This window comes from Epinephelus lanceolatus, chromosome 23 (assembly GCF_041903045.1).
Source record: "Epinephelus lanceolatus isolate andai-2023 chromosome 23, ASM4190304v1, whole genome shotgun sequence".
Taxonomy (NCBI): Eukaryota; Metazoa; Chordata; class Actinopteri; order Perciformes; family Serranidae; genus Epinephelus; species Epinephelus lanceolatus.
In genome coordinates this window covers 24874911-24893270 of record NC_135756.1, presented here as the reverse complement: position 1 = coordinate 24893270, position 18360 = coordinate 24874911, and the positions used below count along the sequence as shown (strand labels likewise).

The 18360-nt window shown below is 41.7% G+C and overlaps 2 protein-coding genes across 3 annotated transcripts in view; both read right to left on the bottom strand.

The window, feature by feature from the left end:
- ahcyl2b (adenosylhomocysteinase like 2b) overlaps positions 1-6600 on the bottom strand; it is a 66563-nt gene extending 59963 nt beyond the window's left edge. For both annotated transcript variants that reach the window (XM_033614662.2, XM_033614663.2), the window contains exon 1: positions 6201-6600. In XM_033614662.2, coding sequence (XP_033470553.2) covers positions 6201-6536 — 336 coding nt within the window. In that variant the 5' untranslated portion in view covers positions 6537-6600. The remainder of the gene's footprint in view (positions 1-6200) is intronic.
- A 740-nt stretch (positions 6601-7340) lies between these two features.
- On the bottom strand, positions 7341-17591 carry tmem209 (transmembrane protein 209). Its single transcript, XM_033614255.2, has 15 exons — positions 17523-17591; positions 16975-17136; positions 16804-16862; positions 15647-15778; positions 15277-15506; positions 14950-15154; positions 14672-14847; positions 14382-14453; positions 14139-14235; positions 11852-11977; positions 11610-11707; positions 10402-10516; positions 10162-10259; positions 8396-8469; positions 7341-8193 (listed from the first exon to the last, which is right to left on the bottom strand). Exons 2-15 carry the CDS (start codon positions 17112-17114, stop codon positions 8139-8141), a joined length of 1677 nt encoding a protein of 558 aa, XP_033470146.1. The 5' UTR covers positions 17115-17136; positions 17523-17591; the 3' UTR covers positions 7341-8138.
- Between the last annotated feature and the right edge of the window lie 769 nt (positions 17592-18360).

Here is an 18360-nt window from a genome sequence, read left to right as displayed (position 1 = left end):
TCGTAAGATATATGGACATGACCTTGATCATTCTGCTGACCTTCATATTATCAGTTGTGTTTACATACTTGTTTGTTCACAAAAAAATGTCACCAACATTTTAGCCAACATAATACCAGAATAAACAGTAGGGTGCCCGGACATTATGAGACTTGGGTTCTCACTTTTTTCTCTTCATCCCTGCCTGCTTGTGTGAGTCCGGGAAAAAAAAGAAACCCTGGCAATGAGCCCAAAAGTCCATTTTTTGAAGTTTTACCCCCCAATATCTTCATCCTCAACTCTGTAAATCCACCAGCAAACCACCCAACTCCCAGGCCATACATCCGTGGGAGCAGACTGCAGCACACCAGCAGGATTACTGTGGTAACTGTGGTGTTGTCAGAGCTTCGCTAAGCTTGTCCATTAGTCTCACTTGGTTTTGTCTTTGTTGGCCAAATTTTGTATTAAGTCTCAAACTCAGTGGTTCTGGGCAACTCCTATAAAGGTAGTACAACTGTTTTATTTACCCTTGTACATATTGACAGGTGTTAATTACCTTTTAAAAATGTTTTAAAATGGCATAAAATGGTTTTAAAATGACAATAATAGTGTTTATTACAATTATTTCTGGTTCATTATATTGTTTAACAAAAGTTTTTATCGTGACATGCCTACTAACAGCCACAAAGAAACTTGGAAGTCCATTTTTCCTCTGAGTTTAACATCCACAGAAAAAGAGAAGGAAGACTGAAGGATGGCTAGATTTGGATCCAATGCTCCCTTTCACTCCTTCGCTTTTTCTCGGGGCATTTCTCAGACTTCACACCAGGGTTCCACATTCCCTGCATCAACACACAGCAAAAAGATGCGTGCATGTGTGTTTGTATGCCTTAAAAGACGCTCTCTCTGTCTAATGTGGTTAAGTGTCATAAAGGCTGGCAGTATACTCACATTTGGCGCTTTTTATGTTGCTGCCAAAGACAGCGCAGCTGGCAAATGCTTGTATACTCACTTTGAATCCAGATGTGTTTGTTAACGTCCTTTCACATTAAGATGGCATTTTCTCCTCTGAAACTAAATTTTACATTTGTGTTATACTGTGGAGAGGGGAAACAGATCTTTACAAAAATGTATCTCAAAAAATGACTTAATTACATCTTTCTGGCTTTAATGTTGAAAACCCTGCATCTTTCTGTTGGTCTCTAATCTGATGTAAACAAATACAGCCAATCATACTATTGATTACTATAAAGGCCAAAGTTACACAAGTTCCTGTACAGTCCAAGATAGTAGATATTCTCAAAACCACTAAACAAAGACAAAAGTAGGGTTAGGCTATGACCACATTTTGACTCCAATAAAAGAAGACAGGATCCTCTGGGGAAGTGCATGCGATAACCACTGTGCATGCACTCACAGACACGTACAGACCAGCTCGGTCTCGGAGGTGACTCATAAATGAGAGGGCATAGGGGAAGGAAAGTGACATGTTCTCCATTATAGCTCAGGACAGTCACGGACAATTGAAGATGCTCAATGACCTTGTATGAAGATGAGAATGCTGACAACTCACAGAGCAGTAACTGCTTATCTTTTACTAGTAACCGTTGTGTAGTTGTGAGACTACGAATGGAACTGAATAAGCAAGCTGGCTACAGAGCTAACTACACCCTGTGGCCTTCTGTTAGCTTAATTAACTTCTTCATTAAAGATTTACCTTTAGCTCAGATGGGTTCAACAAGTTCTACATGCTTACCTGCCTGCCTGTCCCACCAGGATTAAATCACTGTAGTGTAACAACATGGCCAGCAGACAAAGTTTAAAGAAAATGCCATCAATACAAATACTGAGGGACTACATTAGAACTGATGCAAATGCAGAATCACACTGGAGAAAGTGGAGCATTACATTAAATCCCATGTTTTTCTGAATACATTACGTCTTCTTCCACAAAGTTCTCTTCCTGAGTAGAGCAGCCACAGGTTACTGTAAACCTGTTTACCAGCGAGCTCTTACAGGAACAACAGCTTAGTAGGTGACATAACACTACACGGGAGAGGGATGACCTTACCAACGCTCTGCTCCCTGGAGTCATTCAAAAATATCACCATGCATGCTTTTCTAAAACCTGTTGGGAAATTGGGTGGTTGCTGTTGAAGGTCAGGGAAGAGGTGTTTTAGTCAGTCAGTACCATGACGGCTTATGAAGTGAAAAGTCTTGTGTTTGGTCAATCTGCCCAACAGGTAAACAATCCTCTTCAATTAAGGCCCCAGGCAAGCGGCCCCACTAACCTAATATGAAACACCAAACCAACCATCGGCCATTGGTCAGTGTCAGGTGAGTGTGTCACCTTAGTTTTTGCAGTGTGTCCTGCACCATTGGCACTAGTTGGCCCTTGTTACCTGCTGCCGATTCATCATGTTGAATTTGCGTCAGAGCCAGTGGAGCCCATTGGTGACTGAAATCACTTGGATTGTTAGTTCAGCTCAGTTAAGGAGACGTAAGTGAGGAAAGTAAACAAAAACCAAGAAGCTGTGAGATCAAATTTGTTATATTAGGTGAGATTATTATTTTTTTTTGCCATTGAGCTCTTCAGCAGAAATGATTTGCAACTTTTAGTGTTAGGTAAATATCCTTTGTTCTTTCAACGTCGGTGTTGTGTTGTTAATGTGCTAACTAGCTAACTAGCGTCTTGAATCCATCCTTTCGGTTTCTGTTCTTGAATGCCGAATACAGGCTACAGCCACCTGATGGTACACAGGCGTAAAATTTATATGTGAGTTGGCTGCTTGTTGCAGTCTTTGTGGTGTGTTCAGTGCAACTTTTTGGCCAAGGCGCAGGCAACATAAGGTGATGCAACTGTTGGCCTTTGCCAACCACTAGTTCTTTGATTTTGGTTTGGTGTGTCTGGGCCCTAAAACAATGCCTGCAGCAGTATTAGCCAATAGGTATGTAAATCAGAAGTTTCATCACGATTCGATATTATACAGATTTGTTGGACAGCAATATGACATTTGCTGATATCACAGAGTCTGCAATGATTTTGATTTTGATTTGATTCAGGGGCCTGCGATCAAAATTAGACAATATCAGAAAGTATCCTTGTTGTCTTTTTCTTGGCTAGTTGCCATTGTCTGCTTGGTGCTAGGTCACAAGCACTGTTTGAAAGTTTAGGAAAGAGGTGCATTTGGACAGAAACTGTAACACAGACGTGCTATGGAAATTTAAATATAAAAAGGCACATCTTGAAGATGAAGATATATATATCAATGTTTTCACTTTGCATCTCTGATTATCAATAAATCGATCCAGAAGAATGTACACACACCCCTCTTAGCCAAGAACCACAAACAGTTGCCATGCTAACAACTACGCCTGCTGCCTGCAGAACCATTTGCCAATTTCCCTCTCTTCCCAGCCGGGGGTATCACCCTGGACTTCCTAGAAGCCGGACATACAGTATTCGTGCCAAGCCATGTGGGTTACAATCAAACTCATCACTGGACTCCAAAAGCTTACATCTGGGCCCACCTACCACAGAGAGCTGGCCTTTTAATCCCCTCATGTGGCAACATGATAAAGGCATGGATTAAAAGATAGCCAGTCATCCAGTCCGTCAGTCAACACTGCTGCCTGACTGCATACTTGCATCAGCTCCACTGCTTCACTTACCCTTTACTGCACTGGGTAAGCAGAATTCAGCAGATGTACAAGGCCAGGCTGTGGTCGTATATCTATAATGCAGTGTGCCATAAGACCCACTATGCCTTGTGATCTATAAATAGGACAGAGGCAACCTTCTGTCCCGGTGGATATACACTAAAGTGGTTGATCAGATAAATGCAGTGACAACAGAGTATTTAAATTAACGTAATGGACTGAATCTGCCTCAGTGTATTTAGAGTGTCTATTATCCATTATTCAGGCTTACTGGTCTGTGCATTATATGAATAAGGAAAAACAACCTTTGACCCCTAAAAATTTAGAGATGCCCTCTTTTAGGTTAAAATGGTCTTTTTACATTAACATGATCTCTTTAAATTAAAATGGACTGCACTGACAGAGAATATCCTACAAATTGCTCTCATTATTAACATCAGAAAAAACGTTCTTATTAAATATAAACAGAGTGACTACATTTAATTTCAAATAAAAAAAATATACACCAACTATAATGACAAGTTTACATTACAACATAAAATCAACTGCATTTGTTTTAAGGTAGTAAGCCTTAGAGAGCCATGAAAAGTACATGTTTTAAAAAACATTGATGCTACTTTATTGAATATTTTAAGTTTAATGATGTAAATGTTGTCACTGACAGACTAGCCAAATACTAGTTTCTTCTTCTTCTTTCAAGAGATACATGATGACAAACTTATGATCATGAAATGTTTTACCAAATAAAATAGTAATTCTGAAATTAACTTTTTGTACCATGGTCCTGTACGTGAAATTGGTCTCCTCAATAATCCAGATGTGGCTGTTGCCATCCGGTACATCCCAGTTCAGGCCGTCCACCAATTGTGGATCAGCCTGTTCGTCCAGTGCTCCTGACTGCTGTTGTACTTCCATGTGTCTGCTTGCTGTAACAGTTGGTACGTAAAGCAGTCTCCTCTGAAATGCTGTTGATGCGCAGTCCATTCTCACAATCCAGCTCTGCTCCTATTGGGGTTTCCTCAGGGGTTGTCTAACAGGATAGGATCACTGTCAGTGCATGGCAGGGGGTGTGAGTGGTTGATGTATCCCATCCGACTGGTTTGACGCCAACTGGTATCACCCTGATAAGTCATTCAACGTTTTGGTTTTCCAAAACAAATTAAAACACGCTTAACATGTTCTTTACATTGAAATCACAGGGGGAGCACAAACTGACCAACGCAATGAGGAAAGTCCATTTCAAAACCAACAACAAGCCCATTTTGGGGTTGTTAAGATCACACGGCCGCAGGAAGTCAATGAATCAGTCTCTCCATGTGCATATCTAAAATAAATTAATGCACTGGAGTGACCACAGGCTATAAATTATTGTCAATTGTTAATAATAACTGATCAAAGGGACAGAGCTGGAGGCTTCCTCAAAGAACTCCTTATCAAAAATTTGTTCTTTCCTTGAACCTTGCCCTTCATATCCACTATGGTCCTAATCAAGACTTTGCGAGAGACAAAAAAGATAAGATGCATTTAGGTCACAACCACAGCCAAGCAGTTTTTTGATCCCTGCCTGCTGAGAAAAAGACATGCTAAGTCAGTGTGACCTCTGAATTAAGCCACAAGGGCAGGAACTCCCTTCACTCAAGTATAGGTGATCTAGAGGCTAAATCAGGCTTGAGAAAACTAGGTGACAGGAGCACTCAGGGGTCAGGGATTACAGACTAATGTTACGTCTCAGTTAGATCACACACATTGGGTGTTACTGCATCAATCAAACTAAGATTACCGGTGGATCTATGCTAAGCAGTGAACTGTAAATACATTCAATATACTAACCTGAGGTCAAGCAGGGAGCAAAGGTCATTTGAGCTACCTTGCAGATGCAAAAGTAAACCAGTCTGTCACTTGCACCGACTGTATTTAAGTCAGCTTGCTACATCACAAATGTTTCCCAAATAAGATAACGAAGCTGCTACTGAAAACAACAATACATCAGCTAACATAGCACTTAAAGCTCCCTTTCAAGTAACTGACAGTGGTTACTTTAGCTAGCATCATATTCTGTATCATGTGTAACTTAAAAAATGTTCAGTTTATAATTTTTTGTGTAAAAGTTAAGATAACGGATTTTATTTTTGCGACTGATAAATCTTAGCCACACATCTACAAAGCTCCAAAAATAAGCATGAGCTGTGATTTTACAAAGGGAACTACAGCTCTCAATCTCTGCAAAACTTGTGAGAACAGTTGGACACTTTTATCCAGCTACTGGGCTCATGCCCTAAAGATTTAGCCATGTCAGCCTAAACGAAATGGGTACACCTATTTTTAAAACAGTATTTAGCCCTTATTGCACCCGCTACAGTGTTATTAGCACCGAATACTGTTATTAAAGGCTTTAACCGACACAGCTGAATCAGCTCTGGGTGAAGCTAGCCTGTTAGCATCGTCACACAATGCGAGCTTTCCCAGGGAGCTCTCATTGCGGCGAGCTGCTTAGTGGTGGTCCAATAACACCGAGGGTAGAGTAACGTTAGCTATAGAGGGGGGAATCTTGTCTCACTTGCCTTTTTCATCCGCGGAGCCTCGGCGACGGTACCGTCACGGTTCACAAAAGCCTCTCCGCCGTTCTGCTGCGGGTCCGTCCGCTTCATAGCCGACGCCTGCGGCATCTTCGCGGGGTTCGGGGTGAGCATACCGAGGCTGCCTTCCCCGGCTTTCGCGGAGGGCTCCGCTGGAGGGGTCGTAGCGGCGGAGGAACCGGCCTCGTGCGGGTCGACTCTGCCGAGGGTCTTGCCCTCCGAGGTCGGTGTCATCGGGGAGCCGGCCGGTAAGTCTTTACCGGTGGGGACGTCTTTGAGTTCGACCTCTGCCATTTTCGCTGCCACAACCTGGACTGACATCGCTGCAGTTTCACAAAGTCCTTTTTACAACACAAATAGCGAGTCGAGCGGATGTGAGCGGAGGAGCGACTCTGGCGAAATGCATTATGGTCCGTGTAGTTTCTCAAACTATTTAAAGCTGTCCCTCACGTGCCACCTCCAATACCAATGATAGCCACACACGCAGGTGTACCAAACACTAGACAAAATGATGGAGATACAACAAAACAACTGACATATGAATTTTAATTTAGCTTAAAAGCACTCGTTATCGATGGAAAGACTACATTTCCCTGCCAAAAAGGATACACTGCGAAGTGCGTGATGGGAAATTGCGTTTGTCGTAAAAGAGGACGACACTAAACTACAAAACAAACGCGATTTATGCCAGATATTGCTGTTTGATCACAGGACAATCATATATAAAATGTCTACATGGTTTTCTTAAATGCAGCATCTTCTTAATTTTGTCCTAAATCCTTAGTTTAACACGTGAACTCATAGCACTAGGATACACTTAATCACTTGTACAGTATAAAGGAATTTCCCAGTGTGTCCTCAACCAATGTTGACACAGATTTATTTGAATAATTCGTATAAATTGTCAGTCAGTATTATTCACCAGTCTCAAGACATTCACTGGACGTTGCTGCAGAAGACACTGCATCACATTACAGTGCTCTGTGCGGTGGATATGCAGTATGTCATATGAGAAAATGGGACCAGGCATAAGGTCACATCTTATAAAACGATCTACATTGCCACCAAGTGGATGCCCATGATAGTCAAAACTATAAAAAAAAATAAAATAAGATGCTTCAACTGTTTCTTTTTAATATCTCAATTTTATTTTCACGTCTCTTGTGACAAATGTAAAATGGCATAATTGAAAAAAACACGGAAGGTTTGAAATGTGACAAATGACTTTTGTAAAAGATGTTATATTCCAAAAAAAAAAAGACTTTGGTGATTCAAAGGCTTTTCATTTTATCTGTCGCATATCAAAAAGAATCAACACTGTACATTATGTGTTGCATCGCAGCCAAGTACTATGGGAAGCTTCACTCCTACAGAATACTTTTGTTTTCTTCAAGTCCAGTTTCTGAAGGTGACTTCAAGCATGTCAAGACCATCCCTACTACAGCAATCATTCAACTATTGGAAAACAAAACATACCAGTTGCAACAGGCCATTGAAGCAGAAGAAACAAAAGTCAAGAACACACACATACTGTATTTACATTCATGCTAAATGGGTCCGAGCCCTTTACAATTAACCAGAGAAATCTGAGGTATATTATTTACAAGGCTGCCATGCTGGTACATTCTCAAAATACAAAATCAGAAAACCAAACAATGTTAAAAACTCAGCTCTGCAGTGCATCATAAACACACTGTGGTGCAACAGAAATGTGTCCTTAAAATGACAATACAGAGTGTTACCAGTTTGTGCACGTAAATTGAGAAAATCTCCAAAAATATGCATTTATTGTCTTTTAAAGTTAAGTACTGCTTCTCCAGAGCGGTCCTTGTGTTGAGGCGGTACTCCAGCCAGTGTAGCCACACAGCATCGTGGGAATAAAAATCCACTTGCAGCTGTTTGTTTCTTGTAAATGATGACACATCAGTTTTCGAAGATCCACAGGATGTTCACGCCGGAGAGGCCGAGATTTACTCTCCTGGAGAAAGCATGAAAAGCGATTTAATTATCCTACAGGCAAGGTCAAAGTGATCATTTTAAATCAAAATGCAATCTGCGCTCTGCTGTATGACCTTTCTGTTGTAAATGAATCAATATTTCATTATACACTGTAATGGCATATACTACATGAGCTAGCCAGGGTTTTACAGGATTTTAGTAGCAGAGGTGGAAGTACTCACCCCAGCATCCCCGACTCCTTTGTCTTAATGACATAGAGGAACATGAGTATTGTGTGGAACAGGTTGTTCCTGCCCTGTAATAGACATAAAGATGGGTTCATGTTGTTGCAATCAGAGCGGAACTGCAGAGGAAGACATCATGAACTGTCTGAGTGAGATGTCTATTACAAAGACCAAATGCAGTTGTAAGGTAAGATTCTCTTTTCACATTACAAGCAAGTGTGGCCCAAATCCAATTTTTTTGCTCTCATGTAAAACAGAAATGATTTCTACAGAGTAGTGTGACACAGAACTGGGCCACTTTCATATGTGGTCCTAAATTCAATACATATCCCATCACTGGCTATGGAGCTTCTGTTAGCAGGATCATACTGGAATTCATGTGTGTTTTTCCTAAACAATGGTTTCCTAAACAATGGTTTTTCTACATCAAACTTCACTGCTGTTGGTTGGTGAAACCCTCAACACTGCAGCCCCATTACTCCTGACTCCTCTCACACTCACGCCTCTCGACCCACAGAACTACTGGCAATAGCTGCTGATAGAGCTCTAGCTATAGCGTTTGCGTTCTCATCTTCATCGGCAACATATGATGTATCGTCACCCAATCTCTGCAGCGAATCATTCACAGGATAAACGCTTACAACACTATGTCACTCATTTTTTTTCCCCAAATGCCTGTGTCTCGCATATGTGACTGTGTTTCATGTTGTTCCCCCGTGCATGTGTTGGACATTATTGGTTGCACGTGAGGCATTTCAGGGCAGAGATCCATCCACACTGATGTCAGATATAGGTCACTTCAAACATGAATGTGAACAGTCTAGGCTGAAAGATTGGATCTGGGGGACAAAATCGGTAAATGGACCTGCACTTGTATACTGCCTTTCTAGTCATCCAACCACTCAAAGCGCTTTTTACACTATGAGTCACATTCACACACACATTCATACAGTGGTGGCCAAGGCTACCATACAACATGGCAATTGCTACTCAGTTTTTAACACACTAACTCACAGATGGAACAGCCATCGGGAGCAATTTGGGGTTCAGTATCTTGCTCAAGGATACCTCGACATGCAGATCAAACCGCTGATCTTCCAATTGGTGGACGACCCGCTCTACCTCTGAGCCACAGCTGCCCACTCTTGTACTAAGCCCTGTACCGTGACATAGCCTTATTTAAACTCTTCACTAAGAGGAAAAATCAGAGGATGGGGTGAGCACTGGGCTTATGAGCTAACATTAAGATGCTAAGGTTAAAAAATAGCTATCATTCAGTTTTATCTTTGCCCAAGTATCATTAAATTTTACCTGTGGATCTCAACCACAAGACCCTGTAAGAAAACAACTATTGGCAATCTTATACAATGCTGAAAATCATTTATTTGTCAAATGTTTTGTGCGTTCTGTTGAAAAATCTGTCCGGCACAATAATATGCAGATGTATGTGGAATATTAAGTCTTATTTTTCCCTGTTACTTACAGCCTTTGCATGTTTTTCTGCGTTCTACAAGCATTTGGCAAGTGCAGTCCTTAACAGCGTCAATAAAGAGGATTTGATCTTATTTTGATTTTAAGTGCCACTTTAGAGAGACCTATAAATAGCACAACTTTACAGGCTACAAAATCAGAAAATGGACCTCTCTTTGGATTTGAGTTTAAGCCGATGAGACCAAAATAAGAGCGCACGCTGTTTTGTAAGAGCCTGAAAAATAGAGAAATTATTTTTGAAAAATCGTGTGAGAGCACTGTTTTGCTGTCACCTTGGGCAGACTGTAGATGTGTCCCTGGTAGATGAGCTGGTAGTGAGGGGGAGTGGTGCTGCTTTGGTGGATGCAGAAGAGGCTCTCCTTGGTAACATCTATCGAGATTTAACACAAAAAGGGACACATGGACAGAAACAGCATGAGCAAGACAGAAAGTAAATGCTGTGTGAAATCACAAGCCTTTTATTTTTTTCCTTCCTGTTTGACCTATGCGTGTGTGCCTGTGTGTCTACGTACCAGGTTTGTCTGGGGTGTGGCTGAAGTGCTGCGAAGTGAAAGTCTTCCCATCTGGGTACTTTGGGTGAGGGGGCAGTCTGGAGTCCAAGTATGTACAAAACATATGCATGAGGATCTAGAGGGACAGACACAGTATTAAGCAGAGGGATGTGGCCGGTGATCCCACACTGATGAGGAGAGCCACGAAGACTGTTACTGTTTTGTGTCTGCAGCACAGATCCTGCAGTCAGAAGACTCAAGAACGCCATGTCGAATTTCACATAATTGTTAGGTCTTCTGTAAACTGACACACTTGCATGTATTTGAGAAGTGGAACAAGCTGTCATCCTATATAGTCCCAACCTGAGGAGCCTGCTCTCTTACTAATATTGAATGAGGCTCTGTCTCACGTATAGATGATTGTAGATAAGAAAACTAAGAAACCATTCGGTGACAAGAATAAAACACAGCTGCAACAATAAAATATTTTTCTTTATAAAGTTTCTTTCTGTGCATTCGGTACAAAGCTCCATGAAAATACAAATCAAAGAGCCAAATGAATGGAGTGAGTTAGTGAGTCTAGTTAAGTTACTAGAGAGATAATTCTCCACCAGATCCACTCCATTATTTTTTGTCTTTTTTAAGCCGCGTTTCCACCAAACACTTCAGATATAATAACCTCAAGGCTCAGTCATACTCCCTTTACATACGTAACTACGAACTAAATATCTTCAGGGTTCGAAACTGAATGTCAGACAAAAAACAGACATTTAAAGACATGATATTTGATGTCTTTCAATGTCTGACGTTAAGTTTCGAACCCTCTGGAGTCATGTGATGTGGATTTTTAGGAAGGAGATATTTATTAATCCCTGAGGGGAAATTACTTTTTTTCCCACTCTGCTGTCATATACACACACACACAGAACCTATACATGCATTAAGTGGAGAGATGTTAAAGTGAGGGGGCTGCCAACGGACAGACAGCCCCAGCAGTTGGGGGTTCAGTGCCTTGCTGAGGGCAGTGCCCAGGAGGCAAACTGGCACCTCTCCAGCTACCAGCCCACACTCCATATTTGGTCCGGACAAAGACTTGAACCAGTGACCCTCCAGTTCCCAACCCAAGTCTCTATGGACTGAGATACTGGTGCCCCATGATTTGATGACAATCAAGAATATATTTAGTTGCACCAGTAGCTCAGTGTGCATGTGTCACTGTGTAGACTCACAGCACAGTCAGTGGGGAGGTCTGTGTCCCACTTCCTGTTCTTCAGATCACCGCCACCATTCCAGCGAAAGGAGCTCATGCAGCCGCTGTGGGCCAGCTCTGACAGGGCAGAATACAAAAAAAAAAAAAAAAAAACACATTTAAGAAATTAAAAATGTGCTCCACTATAACTCATACCTCTATGAAATATATTTACACACACAGCATCACATTACTTTTGATGAGTTGTATTGTTGAACCTACCCTTTACGCGATCCACTAGATACTCCTGGTTTGGAGTGATGTCCAGATACTGAACGATAGAGTTCATCGTGGGGATGGACGAGGCTTTCATCACTGCTGCCTGTTTCAGGCTGCTTATACTGGCCTCTGGTGGAGGAAAGAGTGAAAACTAGTGAGACTAGTGAGAGAAACCACAAGAAGAATACACTGAAATCACAGTACAACTACTGTAATGTCCATATTTTTAAGATTACCTTTTTTTTCATTCAACTTGAAATGTGTGGTATTCCCTTCCCTAAACATGTTGCTTTCTTGTCTGGTATATATACAGTACAGGCCAAAAGTTTGGACACACCTTCTCATTCAATGTGTTTTCTTTATTTTCATGACTATTTACATTGTAGATTCTCACTGAAGGCATCAAAACTATGAATGAACACATGTGGAGTTATGTACTTAACAAAAAAAGGTGAAATAACTGAAAACATGTTTTATATTCTAGTTTCTTCAAAATAGCCACCCTTTGCTCTGATTACTGCTTTGCACACTCTTGGCATTCTCTCGATGAGCTTCAAGAGGTAGTCACCTGAAATGGTTTTCCAACAGTCTTGAAGGAGTTCCCAGAGGTGTTTAGCACTTGTTGGCCCCTTTGCCTTCACTCTGCGGTCCAGCTCACCCCAAACCATCTTGATTGGGTTCAGGTCCAGTGACTGTGGAGGCCAGGTCATCTGCCGCAGCACTCCATCACTCTCCTTCTTGGTCAAATAGCCCTTACACAGCCTGGAGGTGTGTTTGGGGTCATTGTCCTGTTGAAAAATAAATGATCGTCCAACTAAACGCAAACCGGATGGGATGGCATGTCGCTGCAGGATGCTGTGGTAGCCATGCTGGTTCAGTGTGCCTTCAATTTTGAATAAATCCCCAACAGTGTCACCAGCAAAACACCCCCACACCATCACACCCCCTCCTCCATGCTTCACAGTGGGAACCAGGCATGTGGAATCCATCCATTCACCTTTTCTGCGTCTCACAAAGACACGGCGGTTGGAACCAAAGATCTCAAATTTGGACTCATCAGACCAAAGCACAGATTTCCACTGGTCTAATGTCCATTCCTTGTGTTTCTTGGCCCAAACAAATCTCTTCTGCTTGTTGCCTCTCCTTAGCAGTGGTTTCCTAGCAGCTATTTGACCATGAAGGCCTGATTCGCGCAGTCTCCTCTTAACAGTTGTTCTAGAGATGGGTCTGCTGCTAGAACTCTGTGTGGCATTCATCTGGTCTCTGATCTGAGCTGCTGTTAACTTGCGATTTCTGAGGCTGGTGACTCGGATGAACTTATCCTCAGAAGCAGAGGTGACTCTTGGTCTTCCTTTCCTGGGTCGGTCCTCATGTGTGCCAGTTTCGTTGTAGCGCTTGATGGTTTTTGCGACTCCACTTGGGGACACATTTAAAGTTTTTGCAATTTTCCGGACTGACTGACCTTCATTTCTTAAAGTAATGATGGCCACTCGTTTTTCTTTAGTTAGCTGATTGGTTTTTGCCATAATATGAATTTTAACAGTTGTCCAATAGGGCTGTCGGCTGTGTATTAACCTGACTTCTGCACAACACAACTGATGGTCCCAACCCCATTGATAAAGCAAGAAATTCCACTAATTAACCCTGATAAGGCACACCTGTGAAGTGGAAACCATTTCAGGTGACTACCTCTTGAAGCTCATGGAGAGAATGCCAAGAGTGTGCAAAGCAGTAATCAGAGCAAAGGGTGGCTATTTTGAAGAAACTGGAATATAAAACATGTTTTCAGTTATTTCACCTTTTTTTGTTAAGTACATAACTCCACATGTGTTCATTCATAGTTTTGATGCCTTCAGTGAGAATCTACAATGTAAATAGTCATGAAAATAAAGAAAACGCATTGAATGAGAAAGTGTGTCCAAACTTTTGGCCTGTACTGTATTAATTTTCATTTCTGACAGAATCAATCAAGAAAAAAAATCCTTTAACTTAACTTTGCACGTTGATTTAGATATCAAAGTGTTATTTATTTATTTCATCACGTTTTTGTCTAATAAAACATATACAACTCAAGTTTCTAAAAGGTTTAGTTTTCACTGTAGTTGCATGAATGACCTGTAACATTTTCATTCTCTGACATTTACATAATGATACTTACAAAAATATAATATTTCTTAGACAAAAGTTTATATTCTTTGGTCCTGTATGACTGGCCCCTTTTATGAAACCCAACAGCAGTGTGAGGACAAAGCACATTTGTCACGATTCATATTCTCTGCGGATGTTTTACCTCCTATCTGGAGCTCAGGGCAGCCCATCCTCCTGAGCTGGCTGTTGACAGAGTCTGTTTCCTTCACCAGGGGGACCAAGATGGTGTCACTGATCCACTGACATAAACACAAAGAGATTTGTTTACTTCCTGAAATCACATTTAGATGGAAGGTTTGTGACAAAACTAATGCATGGAATTCATTTCAAACTTTTTAACTTGTGTTTTTAGTGCATATTTCTGTGAATGTGTTTGAACACTTACATTTCTAAGTTTGGCCGTCCAGCTGTCAATGCGGTCCACAACAGGGCGACTGGCTGTGATTCTGGCCCACACCTACATAACAGGAAGGGAAACAGATATGCGTTCATGACAATCATGCATTCATCCCTTGACACCAACAGACACAGATGGCCTAGGGATACAGATGCTGATATTTCATTTTAAAGCCTTTATCTGACAACGATGTGCCGATACTATTGTGCATTCCAAACATGTCTCACTGTGAAAAACGTTGTTTTATGAGGGCACAAAAACGATGTTTATTTACTAACCTCCTCTGCAGCCTGTTTGGAGCCCAAGTCCGTCTCATCCTTGTGGGCAGACGGGGCCTGAGAGCGGCAGGCTGGCTGGTACAGGAACTTCCTTAGGCTCTGTGCGTAATCTCCAACTGAGCGGTTGTAGTTCCAAAATGTTGGGCTGTGGCTCGGAGACACAGACTCTGGACTCCCTACAGTGAGCATCAGTTCATTATGACATCATTCTACGATGACATACATCTACGTGTTTGTCCCCATTGACTCAGAGTTCTTACAACACTGCTATACTATACCTAGCTGGCTGCGGTGACTCCTCTCCTCCTCTGTGCGGAGGAACCTCTCCAGGCTTTTCAGATCCTCCATGTAGTCCTCCTTGCTTCCAGGGGAGTTAAACACTGAGGGGGACGTGCGATATCGAGCTCTCAAGCTGGAGCCTTCTGCTGGTCCAATGCTACTGGGGTAGGGAGAGGAGCCAGGGGAGGGACTGTAGTTCAACACCTAAGAAAGGAAGAACAGAATGCTTTCAATGTAAAGAATAACTTCTGAGGAAATTCGTTTATTACACTGACCCACCACACAACTCCAGGCTAGGCCAGATTACACTGATGTGTTGGATGTACCTTTCCAAAGGCCACTGAGGGGGAAAAAGGACCTCCAGCACTGCTTGGGGTGGATGGGTTGCTGAGAGGAGGGCTGTACCCGGGCACACAGCTGGGGGAGAACTTGGGGCTGGTTGTGGCCGGCCGTGAGGGGCTAAAGCTCAGCACGCTTTGGCCCTGCAGCGGAGACGACTGGGCTGGAGCTGGGGTCTCCTTTTTTTCTGGCTTTTGAGGCGGAGAGGCCTGAATACCTGCAAGGTGACAGACAACAACCCGCATACTTAAAAAGAACCATACTGAAAACCAAGGACCTGAGTGTACACATATCTTACAATGAGTAAAAAAAATAAGTGACAAATACAAATTCTGCAGGGATAAAATAGAGCCTCACTTGTGTTTCTCAGACCCAGGAGGCGGTGCTGGTCAGGGGATACAGCAATGGTGGCGGGAGCCATCGTGTACTTGAAATATTTCCAGAAGTCAAAAAGAGCATTGAGGCTAAATAGAGAGGCTAGCACCAGTTCTGTAAACAAGGACAGAAGAGAAGGACGTACTTATAAACACTTGGTGTCTGTTAGTGTCAAATTAAATTTCAGCCTTTAAGTTATAATATCATTTAATTTAAAAAACGTTATGGCTTTTCAACTCCAGTAGACATCCTTAAAGGGATAGTTCAGATTTTCTGAAGTGGGGTTGTATGGTGCACTTACCCAAAGACAGCATGTAACAAACAGTAAATGTCAGTCAGCATACCCAGAGTTTGGAGAAGCAGACTGGAGTCAAACATGGAGACTAAACACTGTACTGCTGTGGTGGAGTCAACAACAAAACATATTTTAGCCACCTAAAAAAATCATTATCAGTTTAAGTGTACAATCTATGCTCTCACTGCTTTACCTTACTGTCAAACAGTGATTTTCAACAGGAAAATGAAGCAATTATATCGCTCTATTCAAAGCCAGGCTGCATTGAGAAAAACAGTGATTTAACATTGCTGAACACAGGAGCTGCTGGTTTACTGCTGCTTAAATCAGTTAGTAACTTTGTGTTATTGTGTGACTTTGACGTTTCAAAGGGTTAGTTCCGATTCACCAAAGTCACCCAATAACACAAACTGACTAACTGATCAAAACAGCTGTAGGCCAGGAGCTCCTGTGTTCAGCGAGCTAAAATTGCTGTTTTTCTCAATGGAGACTGATGGATTCAACGAGAGCATAGATGGGGAACTGAAGGCATTAACCACTCCACCCTGGGAACAAACTGCCTGACGGAAAAGGTAACAGAGTGAAATACTCTCAGTATAGCGTACACTGTGTTACTGATTTTTTTATGTGGGATATTTTCTAGATGGCTAAAATATGTTTTGTTGCTGACCCCATCCACAGCAGTACATTGCTTGGCTTCCGTGTCGGACTCCAGCCTGCTTCTCCAAACTGGGGGCGTGCCAACTGACATTTACCATGTGTGACACCTGACTATGGACAAGTACCCCATACAACCCCACTTCTTAACTATCCCTTTAAATAAATAAAAGAGTAGGGACCTTACCAATGTACCAGATAGGCCAGTAGGTAATGTTGTAGTATCGGCTCAGCAATTTCCCTGACCTAACAAAAGTAAAAGAGAGACATATATCATTTCACTGTGCACTGAAAGAGGTGAGATTGGAGTGGTGGAACAGTTAATTAGTGCTACATTACTGAACTCAGGGTGGCTTACATTTCAGTGTAAATCATCCCAGCTAGAGACACGTTGAGCACAGCCCAGGCCAGGACCACCTGACGAGCCTGTTCCTCCCTCCTCATCCTCAGCGCCCTGTCTATCATACTGGGCATCCCGTCCTTTCCTGGGGTCAGCATGGTTTCATCTGCTCTGTTCAGGCTGGAGGAAGCAGCAGAGACAAACACTGTGAGGCAAAACGAGTACACAGTGTGCTGTATTCAAGAGAAGATTTAAACATCTTAAAAGTTACGACTAACACGTAGCGTGTGTTTATTACAGAACAAATCAGTATCCTTTAGCTAGACCTCACACAACACTGTTGTGTGCCTACTGAACAGTTAGAATTGACGGTACAGCACAGTTAGCCGACCTGCTAGCAAAACGGTTACCTTTAGTTAGCTAGCTTAAATATAAACAATACAGAATTTGCGGGAAAAGTATGGTTTCAGTGTAAAACTAACAACCAGTAATACACAACTGTATACCAACAATACGACAAAAATACAAATAAAAAATGTAGATAATAACTTTTAGATATTTCATACCACGCTGAAGTGAATGACAACTGCACCGCTGCATAGTTCGTATTTTATCCGGAAGTTACAGTAAGTACTTCCGGTCCCTTGAGCAAAGCCGCTAAATATGAAGCTACACTGACTATAGTCACGGAATAAAATAACAGTTAATGACATTATTATTATTTGAGATGTTTTTCATAACAATATCGACAGTTATAAAATTGGTCATGTTTACATAAAAAGTATTTCATTTTTATTATTTTTTTCCCCCGAGTTTAAATATTTCCCTCAAATAGTGCAGTACTTGTGGGACCAAGTGATTTAATTATATTTATATATTATATTATTTATTTATTTGTTGGTCATGGTCTGTTATCAGTCAAAAATTATATTGGTGAGGTATTCACGCGACCACGTGGGGGCGCTGTTTCTCCATCACTGGTGGGATCAAGTTACTGCTGAGAAAGTCACAAGTCTCAAGTCTTTGCACTCAAGTCCCAGGTGGAGACCCGTGGAGACAGGCAAGTCCCAAGTCCTTAACTTTGAGTTTCGAGTACTAAACAAGTCATACTGCGCTCTTCTGGCTCTTCCACAAATTTAGTGCCATCTCAGCAACCAAGTAATATCTTTAATCTACCAAAATCATGAAAGCTTTTTAAACTTGTATTTATTTCTTAAAACAAAATTGTTTAATAAAGTGTAGTTTCTCTTCCAGAATTGGCTTGGGGGAAGGAATCATATTTTCAAGTCAAAGGGCTTAAGTCCAAGTGAAGTCATGAGTGACTGGCGTTCAAGTCCAAGTCAAGCTGCAAGTCTTTTTTGATTTTCAAGTCTTATTGTAAGTCATCAAATTAATGACTGCAGT

Coding starts and splice junctions, on each gene's coding strand:
- tmem209 (XM_033614255.2), bottom strand. CDS start 17,114: ATGCTGACCCCAGGAAAGGACGGGATGCCCAGTATGATAGACAGGGCG. Junction 15,507..15,646: donor CCTGGGTCTGAGAAACACAA/GTGAGGCTCTAT, acceptor GTCACCTTGCAG/GTATTCAGGCCTCTCCGCCT. Junction 8,194..8,395: donor AAGGAGTCGGGGATGCTGGG/GTGAGTACTTCC, acceptor TGCTTTCTCCAG/GAGAGTAAATCTCGGCCTCT.